Genomic DNA, 20,670 nt, shown 5'->3' on the forward strand with positions numbered 1-20,670 from the left:
AAAAAAGGTATTATCCTTTCATACTACCAGGTAAAACACTCGTTTTAAATTATGAAACACCAAGATTGCAAATGCAAATATTCAAAAATCAAGAAGTGGCGAAAGTAAAGCTGACTTCTTCCTTTTTCCCTTGTGTATTATTATGTGGTTAAGTGCTGTTTCTTTTTGATGGGATTTTTGCTTCATTCAGTGCACACAGTTGATGGTGTTCAATGAACAGGAGAGGGTTTCTGTGTTCAGTTGTGCAGGTCCAAGTCTAATTTAGTGCATAACATCTCCACCCAGCACTATATTATTTATGTATTTAATTTCCCTGTGGGACTTTCTCTAATATTCACTGAATTGGATTTTTCATCAATATCAATATTGATCCGAAAGATGAGTGATAGCCTTATTCTGTAGGTGAGGGGCTCTGAGACAGAATCCAGACCATAGTGACTGAACACTTGCTAATCTGTTGGTGACCAGTTCAGGATGTGCTGGAGAGCTTAGATGTCCTTTATCTTTGAAGCGCAGTTGTTGACTAAAATTGCTGTGGCAATTCCTTCGTGTTGCTGCAAAAGTTTCTCCAGCATCAGCAAGACATATTTCTTACTTTCTTGGAACATTTAGTGGCCATCAGTAAGTACTGGGAAGGCAGGGGTGCTGGGTGGTTGGTTAAATGCCAGTTTTAATACTTTATTTCATGTCTCAAGTGTGCAAGTTTTCTAAACATTTTTGTTGCCTAATGCGAGTGTGATTTGTGTGTGAGGGCTGGTGGTTGAGCAGAGCAGTGGATTCACTGCAGCAGGTGTGAGGTGCTGGAAACCCAGCTCAGCTGGGCCTGGCCCCCAGGGCTCCGGGAGCTGATCTGCGGGGGGCAGTGCACTTTGAGAGGAGAAAAGGAGTTTTCTGGAGGCCACCGCTGCATGGGGGCCAGCAGGTCATGGCACCAAAGGCAGTGCAGACAAGCTGCAGTCAGGCTGGCTTTTTTCTTCTTTTTTCCCCAGGGGACAGATGGAAAAAAGCAGTTTACTCTATAATGCCTTACAGGAGCTGGGATATTCCTTGACTTTATAGAGTATCTTTTTTAAAGCTTTTAAGATCTAACCAGAAATCAATAAGAACCAGAAGAAATCAAATGACAATTTTAATAGACTTTAGAACAGAGTGTACGAGTATAAAACACTGGTTTTGTATTTCAAAAGTTGCAGGAAGATAGCCAGTCATTTTAAACAGTCTTCTACAAAACATATGCCAGTAGATTACATAAAAGACACTATATACAATATAAAAGAGCAGAAAACAATCCTCACTGTAAAAATAATTTAAAACAAAGTATTTCAATTTAAAATATCTCCTATAGCACAAACTAATACATTGTGACATGCAAGTGAAAACTAAACATATTGCATTCTTTAGTGTAGCCAAATAAGAGCTGTATTAAATTTGGACAATGAGACAACGTGCCAACATATTCTGATGAATACAGGGGGCTGTTCTTAAATATTTATTAACTTGATGTATAGTGTAAGAACAGCTACTACACATGTTCCAAAGTTTAACAAATATTAAAGCAAGGTATATGAATAATCTACATCATAGGGTTCATTCAGGCCAATGTTGAAGTGGTTTATAGAAAAATGCTGTTTCACTGACTACTGCACTGAGCAATTTTACAAAATGGTTCTAAAGGCCTGGAAACGGTCCGCGCTTGAAAATCTGCAACATGTAGTTTTAAGGCAGCCTAGCACTGGACTGCACTATGTCAACATTGGAGGGGCTGCTTTGCTTTTCATATGCAAGGTGGAGCTGGCAGGTGGAAAATCATTTTCGCAGGCCGAGAGCTGAGCTCAGCCCGCGTGTGCCGGGGCACTGGTCTGGCGGGTCTGTCCCACTGCGCAGCGGAGCAGAGCCGAGCGGCTCTCGGTGCAGCTCTCCTGTGGAAGAGCTTATTTTTGTGCATGTCCTCACATGCTGGTAGAAATACTATTCTGAACTCAGCCTTGCTTCCACATTAGAGCCTTGGCAATTTATCAAATGCTATTTTTAATACAAGCTGCACTATATTTGACTTTCATGTACAACGTGACAAACTTTGACCGCGGGGGATCCATTTTGCTTAAAATGCTACTATTATAATTGCTACGGAGCCAACATCAATGTCGCTTCGTGTCCACAGGAAGCATTAAACCCAGTAACCCACGCGTTTTCACAGCACTCATCAGTCTAAAAACCAGAGGATTTCACAAGTGCTCATTGTCTTGTTTCCATTTAACTATCTACTCACATTTAAGTATGTCTCAAACATACAAAGTAACTGTTAAAGCAAAAAATTAGCTGCCACAGTAGGTCTCAGAAAATGCCAGTGTTTAGTGACAGACTAGGCGAGAATGAAAGGTTTAGCAGAAGTGTTAAGAGGTTTTAAATAAACAAAACTGTTACAAAGCAAGAGGTGTGAAAATACCATTCTTTGGTCTAAATTAGCTGTTCCCTTTATATTAGTTTAACATTCCAATGGCTTTTTCAAAACTTTAAAAATAATACAAGCTGAAATTCATTAAGCAAAAATATGTATTATATACATGGATGTCTGCCCAGACAGATGAACTTAAAAGTGAACATAGTGACAATTGTTTAGATATTCCTAGTACCTTAAAAAAAAAAAGATGAGTTAGTGTTGAGTGCGCAGTAATAGAATTTTATTGAAAAAGGTAAAAAACTAAGCAGGAAAATCTGTTTTAGTTGTTTATAAACACTACATCCTTATGGTTTTGTTGCTCTAAATTCAGACGTAAACATTCATTCTGACATGCCAAAGCTCCTAATGCTGGTGGGAAGTTCCTGTAACCAGTCAGTGATCACTTTACAACGTGTCGCTTGGATGATCAGTCCCTGCAGCTTCGTTTGTGTCAGCTGATTCATCAGCTGCCGATTCCTCTTGTTCAACACCATCTTCCCCAAATCCAGGTTCCTCTTCCCTTTCGGGAGCATCCTCCTCCTCTATGCCATTGTAAAACTCTTCGATCTCACTCTCATCCTCCACATCTAAGCTCTGACTACGACATGAACCACTTTCGCTACTGCTTCCGCAAGAGCTAGAAGATATGATGTCGTCTTCAGAGTCTGAGTAGACCTCAGCACCATGGAAAATATAGCGGTTTGGTGGTAAAAATAGATACTGAGTACCTGAAACAGAAGTGTGAAAGTTAATAAAAGGGTAAAAGAAATTATTCAGAAAAGACCTTGAAGACTTCTGGTGAGAAGGTGCCTGTATTTTTAGCGCTGAAACTTCACCAACAAATCAGGTTACAGTGGAAACCCGTTTATTTCAGTGTATCATCAGGAGCAGCACATAACAAATGCTTCCCTGGAAAGCTCCGCATTCCTTCTTCCCCCTCCCTTGAACTGTAATGTTCAGCAGCCGTTGTCATTGGCACAGCTGTTCGCAGCTGGATTGCCAGGATTTGTAACAGAACTGGCACCTGCTACACAGAGTCCTTGACACAGCTTAAAAACTGCCTTGGATTTATAGAAAGTTGCAATTTAACACCTGGTTCTTCATCCACACTGATTTTTGTAGTGTGGTAACTCATTCCATTGAGAAACAATGCACTGGAGGCTCCCCAGAAAGTCTAAAGTTTCCTGCAAAATGTGCCCAGCCCCAGCTGCGAGATTTGCGTTCCAAGGCCGGTTCTCCAGGGCGCTGTACCCAATGCTGACCGTGTGCAACCAGCCTCTCAACACCTGAGCATCACACTCAGGGTTCTGAAAATGCATTTGAAAATGGCAGAAACCGATTTATTTTTGATACTTGCCTTCAACCTCCTAAACGTTGATCTTTTTATGGGGTATGTAGTCACTGGTTATAAAACCTATTATGAATTACAAAAAAATTTCCTGTTGCACAAAAGAAATAAATGATACAATGATGAGTTCTGTAGACATTTGTCTGAACAAAAATAATCACCAAAACCCACTGATTCCCTCAAGGGTAACTTATTTATTGCTTTAAACTAAGTCTAGAGTAAACATCTGGGCCAAAAGATGTAAAATACTGAAATAAGTTAGCACTTACCATCCAGCCTTTTGCTAATCTGTTCTTTTGCAGGTCTGTTTACCCAGCACGTCTTCAATATTTCATTTCTTTCTTTATTTTCTCCACTGTTAGATCCGTTTTCCTTCATTGTTTCAGAGTTCATTAATTCACTAGTGGGATTGTCAAGGTTTTCTGGCGATGTCTGTGTGTCCTGAAGCTTTTCCTCTGTGCAGGTCCCTTTAGTTTCCGAGGCAGGATCACAGTTTTCTGCCTTACATTCTGCTGGCGGTTCTGCAGACACCACTGAAGTGTCTGGTGGGGTCGTTCCTTCTGGTGAACTAGAGTCTTCGGAAATGTTGAGAGGGGTGGGTGGGAGCTCGGCCGAGTGCATTTCCAGCTCCTTGTGCGTTCGGGGAGGCTTTTCTGTTATTTCGGAAAGTTTTACTGAGTTGTAGCAAAGTTTTGTATATTCGCTACCTAGCCGTTGACATAATTCATTAATAATAACATCACAGTCTCCAAGAAGCTCCACGTCAAAGTGTAGATGAGGCAAAGGTTCCCTATTAATTAAGATCTGAGGCACTTCATGGGGGATGGAACCTATGTATAGAAAAGAGAACTCACAGGTAGTCACTTCACTTTCACCTTCAGCAGAATCCTACTTAGAAAGTTTGATTCCTCAGACTTTTCCTGTTTTCACTTGGCACAAGATCAAAACAGATCGGGAAGAAGACAAGCAAATCTCAAGTGTAACAACAGCACTTTGAGGTACTATGCAGGCTGTAGCCTATCTAGATTTTTCGCCCATTTTTTACAGTAAAGTGCTCCTCTATGCCACCACTGAGAAACACAGGCACAGAAATATTAACTACGGCAATGTTTGCTCAAGTGTTAGATTATTAAAACTGGTACCATAATTTTTGGAAAGAATTGTGTTGACTTTGTGCATTCATGTTATGTCCTTAAACGCACGTGAAGATGATCTGCTGGCAAATGACATCCCTTAATTAGATCCCAATGTTTCCAGGTACAGCCTGCGCTGTACAGGGCTGCTCAACCATTTGCTGATATTTAGGCTTCCAGAACCCGCAATTTGTTAACGTAGCATTGATTCCTCAGATAACCAACTCAGCAAATCCAGCTCCAGGACACAGGCAGAGCAATGGTTTGTGCAGTGGATCCCAAGTTCCCATCAGCCCAAACACGAGGTTCTGCTGTGATGACCGAGGCCGTGGCTGCAGTGCCGTTCCCAGGTCACAGCAGGTGCTAAATGTGTCTGCTCAAGCTCTACACGGGAGGAGAATTTCTTTAGTACCAGTAAGTCTTGCACTCAGTAGGCAAAGAAATCACCGGTCACGGTATTTTCTCAGCCTTCCTGAAGGGCATTTACCTATAATTTATAGTAGCAGAGATATTTTTCCGCATCATTTTTGAAAGCTAAAGGTCCAAATGGTCACACATGGTAGCATTTAGTATTAGGTACTGACTTGAAAATAAACTCCAATTTGAGACACCTGATGTACTTGATCTGATTTTCTGACCCTACGTTTATATTTTTAACAATGATTCCTTTCTAAATCTTTCTGGTAACTCAGAAAGCATATACCATGCAGGGAGAGAAATTAATTGAATCTCAGAACAAAGTCATTCAAGTTTTAGGAGAGTAGTTTTTCAGCTTATCGTTACCTTGAGCTCTGCCTGGAGTGTACAAAAAGCACTTGGAATTTGTTACTTTCTCTATATGGCATTTCAGCTTTCCATAGGCAATCAGTTTTCATCTTTGAAAAACAGATGTTTAATCTATTTTTTTCACTGAATTAAGCCAAAAGCATTTCTTGGAGCTCTTAACTGAGAATTTCACTTTTGATCCAAATTTTTGGAAGACAGTATTACCAGAGACAGTAACTTACTTGGAATCAATGCTACTGGTCTTACTTTCAGTGAAGACCCAATGACAATAAGGAGATCAACTTCATTTTTGTCGTACTTCATGGCGCGATGGAACTGCTCAGGCAAGTTCTCTCCAAAGAACACGATATCCGGCTTCATGATAGCGAGGGGCTCATCAGGTGGACATCTGGGACATCTAGGGACAACCTGCAGTACAACAGCTGCTGCTACTACAATTCAAGGCTGCACCCTTGAAAACCTCAGCTTTTAGCAAAACTGACACTTAAATGCATAACAACTCCCTCTTGTACACAGAATATAGCAGAAAAAAGAATACAGAACTTAGAAAGTTTAAATCAAATAACTAGTTTATGGATGCCTGCAGTAGGACAAAGGCCAATACCTTCCATATGAGAAAACAGCACAAGGAAGAGGCCTTCCTCTAGTGTCAAAGGGCCATGCCCGAAATGAGTCTTTGAACAAAGAATCTAATCCTTCTTTTAAGAAAACCTTGTGGGAGGAATGCGTAAGCAGCAATATGGCACACAAACCAGAAGTCTTACAGAGGAAACCTTCCCCATGTAACGAGCGTAACAAACCCCACGCGATAGGGAAACCACCTAAAGAAGTCCCCAAAAAGGAGTAGATGGGTAGAATGAATCTTGACCTTCTTCCTTGGATCTTTCCGTATTAGAAGAGAAATGGACAGTATTTTGTTTCAGAAATACAGAAAAGGTTTCTTTTTGTCTCTAAGAGACCCAATTCTAAACAGGCAACAAACTGCGGAGTGCTGGTTTGGGAAAGGCAGGCTACAGAATAAAAATGATGATGGCAAACACTTTTTTTTTTTTCAGGCATAAAGGAGGAAGGGCATGTTTTCTTTCAATAGTGCTATTTCTTGTTGTGTGAAATTGTATTTGGCAATAACTATATTTATTTTGCATTATGAAAATCAGTCAGTATTACAGCTGGGGCCTGCCCTGGAAAGATACCTGGCAACAGTACTGTTATATTAGCACTGAGAGACCGAGCATGAAAAACTCCTTCAGTCCCATCTCAGGAATAAGAACCCTCTTATTTCTCGTTAGTCAGTATTGCTATAGGCTGCTTCTCCCCACGCCTCCATTACTGAGCACCAGCATGGACAGGCCATCAGGGCAGAAGTTTGGTTCAGCACAGAAAGGTACAATGACTCAAGTGTTGATAGGAAAAGGAGTCCTGCCCACTAACAATCAAACCAGAAAATTACAGAATGCCTAGGAATGGTTGTTCACAAGGAAGAAAACCTAAACTCCAACCAGATGGCTTTGACAGCAAAGGTGCAGCAAACATCTGTAAGATAAAAAGTTCTCAAAGATAATATTCTCAATAGGAAAGTAAACCAGATTTCATATTCAATATTTCAGTGTTACAAAGCTTCAGGATTATGAGATTCACCTTTCTTAAAGCTTTAACTCAAACATCTCTTCTGAAAGGCTTTCATTAAGCTCCATTTCAAATGTAATACCTGAAAGATTTACTTCTGTGTTTCTCATCTAAAGTTGCAACTGTGGCCTCCAAACATTTATGAAAACACATGCACCTGCAGAAAAAGGCTCCTGAGCGTTCCATCTCTATGAACAAGCTCTTTTTGATCAGAGAATCAGCAACTTCTCCATGCATCATCACCCTTTAAACACAGCTTTAATGTAGGTAAGTGCTCAAAGAGCAACCAATGGTATAAACAGCTAATAACACGTTCTTAGTGTGACTGCGATTTCAAATTAACATAAACCAGGTATAGATCCAACTTTTTACTTATCCTTTAACCTCTCCTTTTCTCGGAGGTTCCACTAAAAATGGACTCTTACAGCTTTGTTCTGTTTTTTCCCATTACCTAGTTTTTTCCAGTATAGTATTTGCGTAAACTTTTAAATAGGAAATGCTAAAATACAAATAGGCACTTTTATGAAATACATGCAAAGACATGTAGCCTTTTAAAAGCAGATCTTTTAAGCAATCCAAGGATGGCATTTTGTGGGAGTGGGGTTTTTTTCTGAGTTACTTATTAGAAAGCTGCAGTGAATTAAAGTAAGTTTTTACCTGATTGAAAATGTCTCCTCGAACAACTTCACAATCAACTTTGTATTTACAGATCAGGCAGGAAGCTGTTGCAAAGGAACCTGAGGGGGAAAACCCATATGGCAGAAATAAGGATTTTGAGTCATTCAGATTTGGTCTTTTTGCCCAAGCTGTTTTGACACAGCTTGGTTGTCATGTTGCAGTGCTGTAAAAATTGGTCATTAAAAAGTGATGTAAAATTAAGAGAAGGTACTTACAGTACTAAACGTAGTTCTTCTAGAGGGAAAATAGCAGAGAGTAGGATATACCACATGCATATCAACAACAATTGTTTTGTGTCCTCTCATGCCCCCAACCTGTGCAAGCAGACATGAGGAGAGAACAGAACCCTCCCTTTCCCTCTTTACACAGGTAATTAGCGCCAACAGCTCTGCACACAGCAGCAGCAGGACACAAAGAAACTGTAGGGCAAAATAACTAAGAAAATGCGCTAGTAAAAAATTTGCTATAGGCAACTAAACCACAGTACTGTTCCTTTCAGTTACAACAGCATTGTTCAAATGGAAATACTGCTCTGAACTGGGCACCCAGCTTAGCCAGCGTCTGTTTGGCAAGACTCTGTGAAGTTGGTTGCTCCATCCAGCCAGTTGGCAACTCTGACTGGGCTGTTTTGAGGCAGCGGAAGGAGCTGCCTTGTTGATTTGGTAGAGCATTTGTGTCTCTGTTGGTCTGACGGGAAAGCTTATCAGGTGCTAACACACACATGGCAATACACAGTGCAAAGTCATTGTGGTGAATTAGAGCGGCCTGCTGGTGTGCACATGTCCAGTGAGACCGGCCTACAAGGCCTTTTATCTGTGAAAGGAATAATGCTGGAAGTTGACAGAATGCTGAATAATGTGAAAAATGGACAGATTTTCTCCTACCTATGAAACAAGGCTTAAAAAACAAAAATTAAAAATTGGGGGATCTTTTTGACCCTGCACTGGAATATGCCACTTGTACAGTAGAAGTCTGGAGCTCTCTAATTTCTCATGGTGATAGGAAGGCAGGAAGAAAGCCCTGTGATTGAGTCATGTATAGGGGAGTGCAAAAGTCCCTCTTCAAAGGGAGACTTCGAAAGGTTCCATTAAGATGTTGCAAGCTTTGCAGAAGCTGGGAACAGCTGAAAACCTCTGGTACCAAAACTTTACCTGGAGTATTATTTTAAGCCACCCAAACCAAAGATATTTTCTGCTCATAACCTACACTGGGTACTGTATCTGGGTAAGACAAAGAATAGAAGCACAGAAAAACCTGGAGCAGATAATTTCTGAACACTTGGCAGCTCAGGTCTGCTAATCACTGCTTCTGCATCGCTTGCTCAGCACTGCAACTTGCAGAACCTGAGGGATTCCAAAGACTACAAGAAGTATGACAGTGATTGTTTACTCATTATAATTTGTTTGTTGTAATAACTTAGGCCTTTATACAGCATGTTAGGGACATCTCTGTCAGGTTAGCAGAACTAACTCTGTCTGAGGCATCTGTTGCCACCTACTTGCCACTCTATTATGTGAGGGTTTTTCACCATCAAAAGGATTTGATGAAGAACTTCCACTGCCCCACACACGAATCACATGTAGCCAGCTCAGCTCTGCCTCCCATCGCTCAGCTACAGCAACGGCAAGGAACGTGATCCCATTCCAGGCATGCTGGCTGAACGCAAGTGCCGTGTAACATTCGCAATATGCATGCAAGATACAGTGGGCTTCATAGTAGCAACTTTACTGTAGGTCTGCAGTGTGAAATGGGTTCAAAAGTTCATACATGAACTTGCCAAATCATTACAAGGTTCCTTGTCATTTGGGACACCCATGATTAACTTGCCATTGCCACAGCTGGACAAAAAAGATAGAATAAATATAGCAGGATGTACCCTCACATAACAGAGTTTCAGTTTCTCTTTTGCCACCACCATTAGTCAACTAGCATTTGTTAAAAGAGCAGCACGACTGTGTCAGATACAGCTTGATGTGCTCAAAGCAACCTTGGCTAATTTCCAAAGGCCTCAAATCTCAAAGTCCATAGGATGTTTTTAAAGAATATTTTTAATTTGCAATAAACATATACAGGCCATACACTAAAGATGGCCTGAAATCCAATTACTGTAGTGTGCAAATGAAAAAATGGGAAGCTTGAACATGGCAGTGATGTGCTAAAACATAGCCATGTAAGAAATTAATGATAAATACCTCATACAGAATGACAACCAAAAGATAATGTGTGGCACACCCACTACAAATGGAAACTAGCACTAGATTTGGGTTATTTGACAGGCAGGATTCCATTGTGTGCTCTTTGGTCACCATGACAGAGCACCATGTTTGCCCTGATTAAAGAAAATTGACAAACCTGGCACTGAGCTAAGCTTTGTACACAAGGAGCCAAGTGGGTTTGGTCCCTGGAAAGGGTGGAATTAGACAGACAGGTCTCACAAACATACCAGCACTGCTTTTAAATAATTTATTTGCCAGAAGTCTACTAAATGATCCAAAGGTGCACTTTAAGAACTGATTTTCTGCATCCTTTCCTTAAAAATGGATCCTTGGCCTTTTAGCTTGACATTTGCAAGTCCTTGGAAACTAATTAAGAGATTCCACTTAATTTGGTATCTTAATTACAGAATGTGTATGACAGTGAAGGTCTAACAAGATGATGTTCAGTTCAACTGAACTGGTGATTAATCCACAGTATTTTATATGAGGTACAGTCACTGAAGCGTCAGGACATTTTAAGATTTCAATGGACTATATTCTGAATAAAGAATAAGATAATAGCTAAACGCCGTTGATAAACAGTGAGAGGGAACTATGAAAAGACTGATTTTCCACAGTGTGTGTTCTCATAAAGAAGCTCCAAATAAATGTTAAAAGGTCTAAGCTTGTGCGAACAGGGTGTGGATCTTCACTGATACACAAAGACCACTGTTTATCAAGTGTAATTTCTGAAAGAAATGTTCACTTCTGATTTAAATATTTAAGCTACCTAACAATAATTTTGCAAAGAGGCTGAATTCTCAAGCTGCAAAGTACACAATCTGTAAGCAGTGGACAGGCACATGTGCATCTTGGCCAAGCTCACACTTGTCTGGTCCCCAAATTAAGTGAAGTTTGATGCATTTCATGAAATAATGCAATACATGAGAGTGTTGGCAACAAACAAGCAATCAGGTCTCACTGGATGTGTCCAAACAGAATGTTTCTCATCCTCTTTCTTATGTTATTCTATTGTATCGCTAATAATTTTAGCTAACATACTAAATAATCAACATTTTAAAAGCAGAATAAGTTTCCAAGAGATGCTAATTCAAGGAAAAAAATAATTCCAATTGCAATTACTGTGTCACATGCACCAGTAAAAATCATTCCTAAACATAAAATGAGAAAAGAGAAACTAAAATCACTAACCATGACACTGTATTATCCTTTGGATTCCTGCAACCTGTTCCAATGTGTCTATGTTCTGAGTATAGTTGCGAAGTAGTTTTCCTTCTTTGTCCATCAAAGCTATGAACTTGTGACAGAGAGATGGCTGGAACTGTCCTGGATAAATTTCCTAGGGAATTCAGAACACGAGAAAGTGTAAACGTCTTTATTCTGAATGTAGCAACTCACACAGAGCTAAATATTATCAATAATGGTTATGCCAGTGGTTAATGTCCCTCCCTTCACATGTTGCCATTTCTCTTAGATCCAACACCCCCTTCCACAGCTGAGCTTCTGATCATGTCAGCATGAATTGCTCCATGTGGAAGTTGGTGGATTGTTTTCACAGAGCATAAAATCCAGGTTTAGGTCTTTTTTGGTTTTGAGGATTATGAAATAGGAAAGCTTTTTTTTCCTTTTCAAGTGTCAAGTAACCTCAACATTTGTTATTAGGAACATACATGGTTTAACTGCAGTCAGACAAAAATCTCATGAGGAATTTGGATTCCTTTAGATTAAGGGAGAGGAGATAGGTATATCTAAAAAAAAAATGTAGGCACTTCTGTAGGATGGTTTGATGTTTGCTCACAGTGAACAAAGAGCCTGCCAAAAGGAAAAATTAAACGTGGGCACCCAGCTGAAAGCTTCACATGAGGAGCCTGTCTAGAGCTGACCACCCGGCAGGTACCTCTGGTTGCTGTGCAACCGGGAGGACAGCAGCAGCAGCACCTCTTGGTTCTGGGCAGCATTTATTTAGGGGAGGAACTTGACTTCCAGACCCTGGGCTCTCCAGGCACTCTCACCACTAAACAGCAACTGAGCTGGAACCTCACCCGGGAAAGTGTACAGTGTACCTTTGTACAGAAAAAGCACAAGACTCACTGCTCAGAAGGAAGTTGGCAAGAAGGAGGCTGCTGCCCACCTTTACCAGCTGGTGCTTAAAATCTGAACCCAAAGTTCTAGCAGCACAAGAGTGAACTGTTAAACGAACCTTTGTGACAGCTCTGCCTCCAGCTATCATCCAGCCTAACTATTGACAATCAAAAAGGACTTTTTGCAAGCACTTTTTCCCCAAAATATTCAAGTTACTCATAATTCTGAAGCTATGGGGGTCTGTGGAGTTAAACTACCGCAATGATCCACGACTGCTCAGAGTGCTGTTACCTAGATCATGACTAAGCTATGATGTGATGATCATCAGATATTCATGTGCTCCCAACGGCTTTTATATTTTAGTCTGAAGAAGCAAGACGTGTCCTGCCACTGAGCACTGCAGATTTCTTTGGCCAGTCTTTGCTCCTAGAATTAAAGGAACTTGAGATTTCACGGAATTAGAAATCAATATTCCAGCTGAGATGACAGACAGAAAAGGAGAAGGAAATTATTTTAGTAAAAAATTAGCCAAATTGGATTTGGACTCTTCTGGTAAAACCTGTGTATGAAGAAGCTTCAAGTAAGTTGGGTTTTTTGTTTGCTGTGTGGTTTCTTGTTTTATTATTAAAAAAAACAAGGAACTGTGTATACTAATGAGCATCAAAATATGTCATATCTGAACAGGTTTTCAGAGAAAGCCAGGCAGCTGAAGAACACTTTGAATTTTCTTTTCCGATCTTTATAAAATAATAGAGCAGTTGTATAGATTGTGAGCAAAGGTAAGAACGAGTGAGCACCACTAGCAGTGACTGATTTTTCACGAGTCCTTACTGGTCCTGTAGTAATTCTTATTTTGGTTTTGATGTTTTTTTCCATCCTGAGGAAATTCCAGACTAAATGCAATTACTTTTGTGTTTCTATATATGTCTAGAGCTTCTATAACTCCTTCTTGTCTCTGAGATGTACTCTCTGCTTTTTGAACTGTTTAATATCACTAACAACTTTCCAAAAACTGCTGTGTTCCCCATGTTAAGCAGTCCCTGCAAAATAGCTTTAATTCTATAAATTCTCTAAGATGTACAGATCCTTGTCACAGCTATACCAAAACCAGAAACAAGAACAAACTTATTAGTGTATGAAACTGCTTTAGTCCTCTTTGCTGTAAATCCAGTGATAAAATGTGAATGTGTTGTATGACACTGCAGAGCATATCACAGGATATCCAGTTCAAATGTAGCTTTCCACGTTACTCGTGTGCTGGCCAAAAGTTTCTCATATTCTTTCATTTTTCAGGTAAAGTAACAGCAGCTAAGATTATTGGGGTTTGATCAAGTAAGTACTTATCCTCCCTGAAACTGGAGATACTGTCTAGAATGGTTATACTTATAACAGGAACAGTAAAAATAAGCTTTAAAAGGAGAGAGAGAATGTTGCAAAATATTTCTAATACAGCTAATCTGTGGTTGCATGCAATGATGGAAGTAACACTGCGGATATAGAATTGATACATTGCAAAGACCTGCCCAAGGAGAGAGTTATCATGCCACTGAATGAGACCTCTCATTAAAGGAAATTCAATATATTAACATATTTTTCTATCTTGTTTATAAAAAAAGATAAAGATAGCATTTTGTTAACATAGTTTTATATCTGATTTATGCATTTTACCATTGTTATCTTACTTTACTGACCAAGATAAGAACTGTTGGAAAAACCATACCTTTGCAAACTTAAAAAATGGCCTGGGGTCCTTTCTGAAGTATTCTATATCAAACATTGCTTGAGGATCTGGCAGGTCTGGGAAGTCTACAGCAAGGCGTGCATAGATGCCATCTCTGGATCTAAAGTCAGGTATTCCACAAGACACTGACACCTGAAATATATTTTTGCAATCTGAAATAAGGAAAACTACATATTGGGCTATTAAAGACTTGCTATGATACAAACTATTTGGGAAACCACGTTTCTGTATGCTCACAGTAATTAAGAACAAAACCAGTCTGGGTTGTCTGTATTTATTTTTCCTTTTCTTTTTTTTTTTGGACCAAGATAACAAATCCCAAATCACAAGCAGAAGAAACAGTCTGACAACTGGGGAGAAAAACCTTTAGTACAATCCATACAGGCAGTTATAAAACACCAGAACTTACTTTCACTACTGGAAGTTTTCTAAGAAGTGAACAAGAATTTAAGGTAGTGTTACATTAAAATTGATTAGTAAATGTTCATTGACCTCCCAACTTTCCAACTTAGGTTTGGACAAGGTGGTTGATTTTTATTTCTTTTTTACGTCCTAACACAGTAGCAGAATAGATTCTTACTTTTGATGAATAAACTCCCTTTGATAAACAAGCACTGTTTATCAAAGCATTGTAGTAGTCAATAAAGACTAAAATTTATTGTCTCATACAATAAATGGGAAGAGGAGGAGGAACAGGGGTATGATAGCGATTACAGGAAGAGCAAGATTGGGTGAGAGAAGCAGTAGTGCTTTTGTGACAAACTGATTTGTGACAAACTGATTTGAATCACAGCAGAAGCAAAAACTGACCGACTTTCATATCAAGATCTGGTAAACAGCTATAAGGCTGCAAACGTACGACAGTTTAAAAATGTTCTTTAGAATAACAGTGACTAATCAATCCTCTTACTATCACAAAGTAGCACATGTTAAAAGAAAAACTCAGTCTACTGAAATCTAATTAAACTCTCCTTATAATTCTCCCCTGCTGACCATTTTCTTTTTTTTCCTTTTGATTCCTAGTCTTCTAGTCCCTCTGGCTCCATCAGGTATTTTAGGAAATCCACTGAGATTAAAAAAAAACAAACCAATCATTAGCTGTTTGAAATGAAAAAATTACTAGGATAGAAAATGTTTTGGAACAGGTAGGTGTGCTCTTGTTCCATAACTATTTGCATGGAAGCAACTGTTTAAATGTTTATTAATATTTTATTATAAAGAGAGATCTTGTCACTTCCAACTGAAGCTCCAGTCTGGCAGTGTGCATCTTTCTAGCAGACAGCTGCGCCTCCTCTTCCCATCTAGCACAATTATTTGATTACAAATGCTGTGAAGGTCACATCATCCACCTGCTGTAAAGCACCACACAAGTATTTAACCTCACTGTCATTGCACAATACATACCCCAGCTCCAGTCAAGACCATTATTTTTTTGCATTCTTGTAAAAGTTTCACGGCATCATCAATAGTATTAACATCTTTCCGTTTTTTCCTTTTTGGTGGTTCTGAAAGAATGTTTATAACAATTTGCCACAGCGTCATATCATCCAGTTCCGGTGGAGGGATAGTTTCTGGCAGCAGGTCTTTCAGAATTGTCCGTGGGTCTGTACCTAACATGAGATGCTGCTGGACAAAAGTGTAGGGACCTAAGAAAAAAAAAAAAAAAAAAAAAAGAAATATTTAAAATTAGGTCAAGTACTTCAGATTATTGCGATCATTGTCCCATTTATTAATGCTTGCTACTACAATTTTATTAATCCAATTTAATGCTTTGTTCATCAAAACCCCTGAAGTTGCGGTCTAAATTCTGAAGTGATACTATAGCTAGGGCTTTTACTTATTTATCATTACTTCATGTTAACCCATGAAAGATTTCATAGAAAGTTAGTCAACGTAGGAATCCCAGGTCATAGCAAGCTTGATGGCTCTCAGAGGTGCACTTGTTTAGCAACAAGTTTATAACAAGGTATCTCCATTTTTGGCTTCACTTGTATATTTCCACCATTTTGTAACATATTTACAGGAATAATTCGAAGAGACAACAAACATACATATACTTCCTAGTCATATTATGAAACATCACTCTTAAGAGACAAATAAGGCCCACCGGTCCATGGAATGATGTTGTTCTGTTAGTTGTCTAACAGTGACCATTTCAAACACAACCTCCTAAAGCCAGGAAATCAGACTTTCCAGAAACACTCTGGATTAGAGTGGTAGAAGAAAAACAGGTAAATCTTAGAATAAGAAGCTGAACTAAGACAACCCAAAGAGCTACAGTAAGGCTAGTTAGAATTCATGTAAAGAAAACAACTGTGATATGTATTCACCCAAAAGGTACCAACAGAGATCATCTGACAGGGATCAGCAAAGACAAGATATGGAATATTGTGTTGTCATAATGCGTTTTCTTGCTGCTGTTCTTGTCAATAGTGGCAAAATGAACACTGTGGTATTATCTGTGATTCTATAATTATCATGTCTGCGATAATTATAGACAAAAGGCCTCAAGTGCCAACCCCCTGTGCCCTGGCAGCGACCGCAGCAGTTCTGTGTGTCAGGCAAGAACTTTCCTCGTGGCCGTGATTAACTTATCTACTGCTAATATGCAATATACACACAGACCAATAATTCCCAAACTGGTGTCACACTTAGGACGGTGAGCCCTAGAGACTGGCTAAAGTCATACAAGATCCATCTTCTTGTTCCTTAAAGTATTAATACCACTAAGGAAATAGGCTAGAAATATGCCACAAATCTGTTCGATTTAGTGGGACTGCGTGTATGCTTTTAATACAAATCACAGCAGGATAGCTACACAAAAAAGACATCGACAATTTTAATCAAAATACAGCAAGTTTAAAGAGGTTCATTCTTAAACCCCTTAAAAACTATACGGAACAGAGTGAACAAATCTATGCTGCTTAAAAGCAGTAATTGCCATTTTTTTTGCAACAGAATGAATCATTTGAAGACTGGGAAGAAAAAAGTAACTGTTCAAAGGCAAAGTGCATCTAAGAACATTATATAGGCTTCTACCTATACGTGGTCTTGGGGTCCAGTCACTAGAACTTGCATGTGAGGCTCTGTCATCTTCATCACTATCACAGGAGTGAAAACCATTGGCTATGATTTCATCACTAAAAAGGAAGTTATCTGCAAGACATCACAACAAGGGCAGTTACAGTGGAGACAAACAGCACAGATATATGTTTAAATATATCATTAAACATACAATTTTTAAAGATAATTGCAATGAATAACGAATAGGCAGTTTCATCACTTAAGAGAAAATTTCTACCTTTTTTGAGTTTCTAGATGTGCTTTCAAGCCTTCAGTAATTTGCTGTCTTAATACTGGGCTTTAGTGGGCTGGACGTTGACCTTAGTGAAATTTTCATTCTAGATAGGGTTGGACATTAAGGGGTTTTTGTATATTAAAAATAATCCAAGTGTTTTAAAAATACACTTAAAAATCCTTTCTCTTACACAGCTCACTGAGAAATGGGATTAACTGAAAACATGTCACCATTTATAGACTTATTTTGACTTGGTTCTGAGAGCACAACATTTTAAAAGAAAAAAACCACCTGAGCAGCTCATTAGAACAGACTACTAAATCTTTGTTATTGTGTGTGGGTTTTTTAATTAAAAATAGCCACAGCAACTGTAGCTTAATTTGTTGAAAACCTAAGACTATGTACAAAGGAGAACAAGTTTCAGTCATGCTCGCTAAAGCAAAGAATTCCTATAATAGTTTTCAATATCTCTCTGAATACACCCCAACACTATTTTAGCTAGCTTACTTGGCTTTACTCTTCAATAAAGACCACCACAAAACACCATCATTTTTTTTTTATTCAGAGATTGTGTTATCCTGTTCTTTCCCTTGTTCGCACAAATACTTTATTCTGATTAGAATGGAAAGAACTAGAGGACAGAAATTTGCTTTTTGTGCTTGCTGTCTTGTTCATCCGAGACCATGGGTGCTCTTTTGACATTACTATTTCTTATTAGTAATCTACGTATTTACAGGATTTCACTTCCACCTCATTATGCATGAAGTCAGTGAACATATGCAAAAAGCATCACGAAGAAGAAAAAAGTTGATTAGTACATATCAGCAAGTGTGACGTGCAAGTGTCACACACACACAAAAAAATCTCTTATGTCTACAATGTAAAGAATCAAAGTGTATGTTGTTTAAGACTCAACATATACAGGTAACATTGTCTTGTATTTAAGAAACACTTTTATAGATACAAACAGGCTAAACTAACAGTTTAAATTGTAACACTCTCTGTGTATTCAGTTCCTCAAGGGAATACAGGGCTTGCTTGCCAAAACATGCCCTGAGGAGCTGAGCAACTTGAGCAAAAAGGCACTTACAAGGAATCATTAGCTTTACTCTTGTGCTGTTCTAATGGAGCTTTTGAATGCCAAGGCTGTTCCAAGCACATCATACAGCTCTGGTGCCTTTGGGACAGATTTTGCACAGGCAGAAATTTTCTGTTGAGTTTTATTACAAGAGTTAAAGGTAAAATATCTTTAACTGCATTCCAGGATTCTGCTGGCGGAATGCAGTGTCTTATACCTTTTAGGAAGACTTTCCAAAGCACTGCCTTAAAGAACAAACCAAACCCCCTCAAAAACTTATGTTTCAGTAACGCAATGCAAGGTACTTTCATACCGAGTCTGCTTCAAATATGATCTGCAAAGATACTTCTAAAGATTACAGGTCAGTTTTTGCTGCAGTCACTGAAATCTGAACCAAGACTGTAACTTGAAGATAAAGAATGGGTCAAGACTGCTGCTCCTGTGCTTTCTGTGCAGGTTTCCAAGAAACAGAAATAACTTTCATGGCAGAAAGTGTGGAAGGGAAACAGGGCTTATGATTTTTCATTTTTAATAACTGTTTCCAGCAACACAGCACAATAAATATTTTCGGAAACGAGAGCTGAGCCGATCTGCTCCTATGAAGCTCAGCACAAACAGCAACAGGCTTTGACGAGGGCTGATCAGAGCGAGAATCGATCAGGTTTAGAAAGCCGTGCGCAGCCCGCTCGGGCCGGCTGGAGCGGCGCGGCGTGTCGGGCGGCACCGGCACCGGCCGGAGCGGAGCTCCCGCTGCTCGCGGCGCCCGCTCTCCCGGCTCCGGCACCGCCCGGCCCGGGCTGCGGCAGCTGAGCACCGGCCCCCGGCAGCGGCCCGGCCCGCGGGGGAGGCAGCGGCGGGAACAGGCGTCCCGAGCGCCGCGGCTGCGGCCTCTCTCGCTGCGAGGGGCGGCCCGCGGGCCGGGCGGAGGGGGAGGGATAGGGTGCGGGTCCTCACCGGGATGCGGGGCCGGCGCCCCGGCCGCCCCGTTTGAACACTGCGCCCGCCTGCAGCCAATGGCCGCCTCCGCTGCGTCTTCGCCGGGCGCCGCCTCCGCCCCCTCCCCCCGGCCCCGCTGCCGCGGAGGCGGCTCCGCCCGGGGCAGGCCCCACAGCCCGGCCCTATTGTCCGCGCCGCTCCAGACCGCCGCTGCCGCCGCCTCTTCGTCCTCCTCCTCCGCCCGGCCGCCGCCATCGGCGGTCACGGCCGCCGCCTCACCCGGCAGCTCCGCCGCCACAGCGGCGAAGGGCGGCGGCCCCGCGCCGCGGTCCGGGCACTGGGCGGCCGCCGGGCCCCGCCCGCAGCCGCCGTCTTCCGAGTCCAGGCGCTGGCGCTTCGGAGCGGGCTCGGCGCTCTCGGCCGCACCGCCGGGGCCGCCGTCGCGCTGCCGGAGGAGCGGAGCCTCCTCGTCCGCCATCTTGGAGCAGCAACCGCCGCCCCCCTCCCGGCCGGCGCAGCGCGCAGCAGCGCCACAGCCCCCACCCCCGGGGAGCGATTTAAACCCGGCACGTGACCGCGCCACCGCCCACGCGGGCACCCGCCCCGCGGAGGCCGCAACAACAACAAACCGGGTCACGTGAGGGAGGGCGGGAGGCGAACGGGGTGCTGCCCGGCGTCACGTGACGCTGGTACCGGGTCACCTCCCCCACCCCCGTGCCGCGCACGCCCCTCGCGCCATGGCGGTTGCTGGTCACGTGGCCGCATGTCCCCGCTCAGCCGCGCCCAGGCCGCGCTGAGGGAGCGCAACGGGCCGGGCACCCGCGGTGGGTGCGGGTCCGGCTCACCGCGGCGGTGCTTCCGCCCGCGGCGGGAACGGGGAACCCCGTCCCTGTGGAGCTTGTCCCGCCCCGTCCGAGGCTTACCCGCAGCGCGCTCCGCCGCCGGCAAATGGCGGCTCCGGCGTGACTTCCCGGGACTCGGTGTTCCTCCCGTCACAGGCCGCTGAACACCCCTCGGGCCTCCGTGTCATGTTCCTCAGAACGTCAGGCGGTGAGCGCAGGTTCCCCGGGAACGAGCGGTGTGTCCCGGCACAGGCTGCCCCGGAGCTGTGCCTGTGCCGCTGCGGGGAAACCCGCCGGGAAAACCCGCAGCGTTACCCGGGAGCACGGCTGCCGGTCCCGCAGCGCTACCCGGCATTTCCAGCAGCTCTTCGCTCTCTGTGAACACACAGCAGAGCTGAGCATTAGAAGAGAAAATCTTAACAGGACCACAGCTTCTGCTAGGGAAACGTTTTGCACCCGTGGGTTG

The 20,670-nt window shown here is 42.0% G+C and overlaps 1 protein-coding gene across 3 annotated transcripts; it reads right to left on the bottom strand.

Moving 5' to 3' along the window:
• Window positions 1–1,116: 1,116 nt before the first annotated feature.
• Window positions 1,117–20,592, bottom strand: SIRT1 (sirtuin 1). Of its 3 annotated transcripts, none has more exons than XM_082054747.1 (9): window positions 20,286–20,592; window positions 17,090–17,206; window positions 15,455–15,696; window positions 14,030–14,182; window positions 11,419–11,566; window positions 7,991–8,070; window positions 5,929–6,115; window positions 4,058–4,618; window positions 1,117–3,168 (listed from the first exon to the last, which is right to left on the bottom strand). In XM_082054747.1, the coding sequence occupies exons 3-9, from the start codon at window positions 15,665–15,667 to the stop codon at window positions 2,846–2,848; spliced, it is 1,665 nt and encodes a 554-aa protein (XP_081910873.1). In that variant the 5' UTR covers window positions 15,668–15,696; window positions 17,090–17,206; window positions 20,286–20,592; the 3' UTR covers window positions 1,117–2,845. The 3 variants fall into 3 exon arrangements, with proteins under 3 accessions (XP_081910873.1, XP_081910872.1, XP_081910874.1); XM_082054746.1 differs by lacking the exon at window positions 20,286–20,592 and adding an exon at window positions 19,381–19,952; XM_082054748.1 differs by lacking the exon at window positions 20,286–20,592 and adding an exon at window positions 17,352–19,264.
• Between the last annotated feature and the right edge of the window lie 78 nt (window positions 20,593–20,670).

This window comes from Streptopelia decaocto (assembly GCF_964273445.1).
Source record: "Streptopelia decaocto genome assembly, chromosome: 5".
In the NCBI taxonomy this organism is placed as follows: domain Eukaryota; kingdom Metazoa; phylum Chordata; class Aves; order Columbiformes; family Columbidae; genus Streptopelia; species Streptopelia decaocto.